The following is a 5,502-nucleotide window of genomic DNA, read 5'->3' as shown; positions in this document are numbered from 1 at the left end:
CACCGCAACGTGTTTTGGGCTTATATATCTGCTATTTTTTCTTCCTAACTCCCTTCCTTCCTTGCTCCTCCTCCAACTCTCCTTGAAACGTGCGTTCTGATTGGTGGACCCGGTGACCGGGCGTCAAGACGTCAGCCCGATCTCCTTGAGACGTGCGCTGTGGTTGGTGGACCCGGCGAGACGTCACTGCACAAACACACGTGACGTTTGCGGGGCCAGCACTGGGCGAGAGTGGCGACACTAGCGTTGACTCCCATTGTAAAAATGGAATGAGGAAGTGCTCATTCTATCTCAATGGGATAGTTCCAGCCATAGGAGCAATGTTTGGAACTATAGCCCATAGACACCTGCTTTGCGGCGAGATCAAAGCGTGTCGCTACTCTCCTACTCTACACTCTGCACTGGGCCAGCAGCGAGAACGGTAACGGCTGGTACTACTTGGAAGCGGGTGTGAAATACCATAGACAATTTAGACATACAGCATAAGGCCAAGTAGTAATACACGGGCCTGAGGCTAGTCAACTAGGCCTACATACATCCTCCTGATCTTTTCCCCCACCTATCTCTTGTTTATTTTCACAATACAAGTAACCATACCCATACATCACTTAAGTCATTGGGAATGAGGAGTGTGTACCTAATTATTATGATGAAAAATGAATTCACTTTGTGACTGTCATTTATGTAAATAATGTATTGATTTTGGAGAAATACAAGAATCTCACAAAAGAAGGGGGTTGCAATTAAAGATAATGTCCAGCAGAGGGTATTGGTACCCCTTGATGGAGTTGGTTGGGTGTAGCTATTAGCAAGGAGAACAGTATGGCTGCTTCAAATGTGAATTTCCAATTAATTACATTTAGCCAGTCTTTTTTGATACAAATACACAGTTAAATAATAATAATAATAATAACAACAACAACAACAACAATTGTAACGACTTATATAGCTCTTTTCTAGGTCCACTCAAAGTTGCTTTACAGGACCAAAATAAAAACAACTTGGATGAATTGAGTTTATCCAAGCTGGGTATACTACAGTATACAGTATTGTCATAAAAATGGATGTTAGAAAAGCAAAGCAAGAAACCCTCAATTAGACCGAATGCAGCAGATTTTTGGACATGAGCGAGAGTCATTAGTTCATGATGGGCTGGAGTGACCATGTGTGGTATTGCACAGCCTCTGGGACCCCAATTTGGGAACCAGTGGTTTTCTATTTGACTCCCTGGTATATGAGCTCAGCCATGCCATCCCTGATGCCTCGGCTATACTCCAGGCAGGCGCGGTGGACCCTCCATTCGTACAGGCCGCTCCTGCGTACGTGTCGCAGGAAGTTGGGAGCCCCAGGGAACAGCACGTTGTCAGCCAGGATCATGGAGCCTTTTCCCAGCAGACCAGAACCCTCCAGCAGCTAAAAACACAAAGAAGGTCTGGAATTATTCACACATTTCTGGTTGTGTCACTCAGCCACTGTATGCTGACCTTGAAAATTAAGCCATTAAGAAAGCATCTGTGTGTGACAGCTATAGATATAATAATATAGCCTACATTGGAGATTTATTTCTACCAGCTCACATTCTGTATAATGAGTACTTTTACTTTAGGCAGGTAGCGTATTGTATTTTGATGCCAATTACTTTGTATTTTTATTCTATTCAAATGCCTTAAAGCACCACTTCACCCATTTTCAACCTATCTTCATATAATTGGTCATTATTATAAGATGGCAACATTTATCTGTCTCATTGGTGGGCTGTGGAGGCAGGTAGGCAGGATCAGAAACCTGCCTATACTAATGAGATAATCTGTAGTCAAGATTTCAAACTTTGTGTTATGTTTTTATAAATGCACGATCCATGGTTTCTGTTTCAGCATGCAAACTTGCCAGGGAGAGAAAGACTAGTTTCTATTAGTTTTGAATCCCCATGATGACACTGGTAGGCATGTTTGGTCCACAGCCCACCAATGAGACACTGGGTAGACGAAAATAAGTAAAATACCTGAGAACTTCTTCCATGACCACCACTGGATGGGAAGGTTGTCTTATCCTTTACCTGTAGACCAGAAGGTTCCGTGTTGTCTTACCTGTAGATCCGGCTTGTAGCATTTCTTCCAGTGGTCCATGAAGACAAAGTCCAACGTCTGCACACCGTAGTCAGAGCGCAGCTGAGGAATGACCTCATCCGAGGGCTTCACAATCAATTCCACCTGGACACAAACAGGTCAATAACTATTTACGATTTGACGCAACCAATGGTAAACAGGGACAACATATTCTCACACCTGTTGCATCAACCGGGACCATGCGTCACCTGTTTGACGCAGGAGACACAGCGACAGCGTCACATCGTCAGCCGTTGACGTGATGGGAGAACTTAAATGGTGATGAGTCGCCAGAAGCAGCCTCACTCGGTGGTACCTCACAGGGCTGTCTTGTTTTAATCTGAGTCCTCAAAATATTGTGACTTGGGTCAGAGTGAGAACTGCGCTTCCCAGGGGATCCCGTCTCGTCAGGTGGGTGACGCATCACGGTGGGATGTTGCCCCAGCTTACTACAGTTCGACTTGAGAGTGACAATGTGTGGACAGTGCAGCGCTTGGGGACCAACTCCAGTAGTAACGCCAGCCAGTAACTTGCTCAAGGGCATTGGCAGATGTATGTACTCTTACTGTAGCATGTATGTATTTTTGTGTGGGAGGGAACCGTAGCAAACCCAATGCAAAAACAGTGGAACATGCATACTTCGGACAGAAAGAAACCTCCATGTGCTGGGAGGGTGGCGGGACAACGCTCCACACGTCCCAAACTCTTCTCCCGTCTGGCTCCAAAACTATGGAATGCACTTCTCATTGCAATCAGAACTGCAGACTCACTCCCAGTCTTCCGCCGTAGTCTGAAAACCCACCTCTTCGGACTCCATCTTAGCCCGTAGCACTTGCCGTAGCACTTGCCCTAGCCCCGACGACCTTACAGGCGTATGCAAAGGCTCAACTTATCTAATGCTATCTAACTTAGATAGCATTTTATGTAGACATAGCACTATATAGTATATGAATAGTTTCATTATATAGATATTCCACTGTTAGGTTCTTAGCTTACGTATGATTCATGATGATGTAAATCACTCTGGATTAATGCCTAAATTGTAAATGGTAAGGATATTCGTGCTGTGAGGCAATAGTGCTAACTAGAAATGCACTCTGTCAAGGTGCCAACTTGCGCCTTGTACACAAGTAGGCCATACATGTACTGCTACTAACTAATGTCTATTACAACTGCTGTTCTAAATCCTTTAGATCCGTTATTGACCTTATACCAACCTTAAAACGTACCTTAGTTACGTCACCATCAACAGCCAATAAGGGACCATGACCATTCATACCCTGACATACATACTGTACATATACATACATGCATAGATACATACCCAGTCGATCACCAAACGTACCTTAGTTACGTCATCAAGAATGGTGGTCCCTTATTGGCCGATGGACAACACCGACATACATAGCCAGTCGATCCCTGATTGGCAGACGGACAACACCGACATACCCAGCCGATTACAGTACTAAGTGTGTGTGTGTGTGTGTGTGTGTGTGTGTGTGTGTGTGTGTGTGTGTGTGTGTGTGTGTGTGGTGTGTGTGTGTGTGTGTGTGTGTGTGTGTGTGTGTGTGTGTGTGTGTGTGTGTGTGTGTGTGTGTGTGTGTGTGTGTGTGTGTGTGTGTGTGTGTGTGTGTGTGTGTGTCCGTCCGTCCGTCCTCTCACCATGTCATCATCAAAGCCCGCCAGGCGTATGATCTTCTCGGCTATGGTGGCGTTGCCCTGGTCCATCTCCAAGCTGTAGATCTTGGAACCGGGTGGCAGTGCCCGGGCCATGCGCACCGTGCTGTACCCGCAGTGGGCACCCAGCTCCAGCACTGTCATTGGACTGCGCTCCAGCAGCAGTCTGTCCAGGATCTTACCTAGAAAAACCCAGATTTTAAGGATTTATTCATGTCCACATGAAACAAAGCACATGGTAAATGTCGTCATAATACAATAAGCATTATATATCACTCAGACTCGGTACTTTAAGGGTATAAGTAACAGTGTCTCTTCTCCAGACCAATTATGGCAGAGACAGCACAGTACTTTGCCTCCTTTTTGGGCATCCCAAGTTGTTGAAACCCTCTAACAGCCAGTCTGTCCCAATGTCCTAGGTCCTAGGACATCGGCACAGACTGGTTGTTAGAGGGTTTCAACAACTATTTGTTTTTATATTTGGTAGCTTAGGTCCTAGGACCTATAGGACCTAAGCTACCAAATATAAAAACAAATAGTCTGCACCTATAGCCCAGCTCTGAGATGGTATGTTGAAGTGGTTGGTATTTAATGACCTTGGTCATAAGCTAGGCTATAGTCAAAGGCTTAACATAGAACCTTCAACCTAGAGAACATAGGTACGCTCCCTATAGGACCTATAGGGAGGAAATTCTGTATTAGAGATGGCCTGCACCTATAGTATAGGTGCAGGCCATCTCTAATACAGATTTTCTTCGGAACTCTTCATCAACCACTACAACATCTGGTGTATTAGGCCTACCGGTAGGTGTCAAAGATGTAAAGATGTCTGGGTTATAACAGAGATGAAGATGGATGGAATCTGAATGACACAGGAATGTTTGTACATTGTCACTGAGGTTGCGTGATATTTTGTCCTGCAATGCGTTCCACTAAACACCCCTTTGTGTGCATAGCAGCCATTCAAGACTGTGTTCCAGTGAGCTGTTGTGGTGTGGTGCAAGCAATGAGGGACCTGAGTGGAGGGGAACCAGATGGAAAGATTGACGCAATTGACAATTTGTTTTGTCACCATTACATCACCTAATCATAGCAACATGAGTTAGACTTTAATATATTAGTGCCCCTCACTTCACACAGGTGTGATTTTTTTTAAAATATCTATGACTCTGGTCCATTTCACTAAGAATAGAGGCGTTCATTGGTTAATCCTCACCTTTTTTGGGCCCGAGGATGCTGATGTACTCCACCTTGCTGTACCAGTCATCGAATGCGTTCAGGATGGACTCGGGGTCTCCGGGCGTGGCCTCGGTCAGGATGTACTGGAAGGCGCGTTCCTCGCGGCTCAGCCCGGTCCTACAGTCCCTCCATATCCGCACCAGAACCGCCTGGTAGAACAGTGCAAAGTAGTAGCGGTAGCGGATGAGCAGAGTCAGCAGCAGAGGCAGGAATGCCAGGGCGATGGCAGGAGACACCATCCTGATGTGTGTGAGAAAAGCTACATAAATCAGTTATTCTATAGTGCAGTTATTCTGTTTGACATGCATTAGATCCAGTGTTCAGACCTGCAAGGGTGACCCTTGCTGTGACCCTTGAAGGGTTACAGCAAGGGTCCATTTGAAAGTCAGAGAGAGAAGAATGAGGCTGGCAGGGCACTGCGTCATGCAGGCACCCAGAACTTGAGGCAAGTAAATTGACCCTATGGGAGCCAACTACAGAA

The 5,502-nt window shown here is 45.6% G+C and overlaps 1 protein-coding gene across 1 annotated transcript; it reads right to left on the bottom strand.

Moving 5' to 3' along the window:
• Positions 1 to 1,215: 1,215 nt before the first annotated feature.
• tomt (transmembrane O-methyltransferase) lies at positions 1,216 to 5,260 on the bottom strand (the record flags this gene model as incomplete). The annotated part of the gene is made up of 4 exons (XM_079514065.1): positions 1,216 to 1,413; positions 2,088 to 2,210; positions 3,768 to 3,964; positions 4,999 to 5,260. The coding sequence occupies 4 exons, from the start codon at positions 5,258 to 5,260 to the stop codon at positions 1,216 to 1,218; spliced, it is 780 nt and encodes a 259-aa protein (XP_079370191.1).
• Between the last annotated feature and the right edge of the window lie 242 nt (positions 5,261 to 5,502).

The sequence above is a fragment of the Electrona antarctica genome, assembly GCF_951216825.1.
Source record: "Electrona antarctica genome assembly, chromosome: 11".
Lineage (NCBI taxonomy): Eukaryota > Metazoa > Chordata > Actinopteri > Myctophiformes > Myctophidae > Electrona > Electrona antarctica.
The sequence above is the reverse complement of the archived record's forward strand: the minus strand, read 5'-3'. Positions and strand labels throughout refer to the sequence as shown.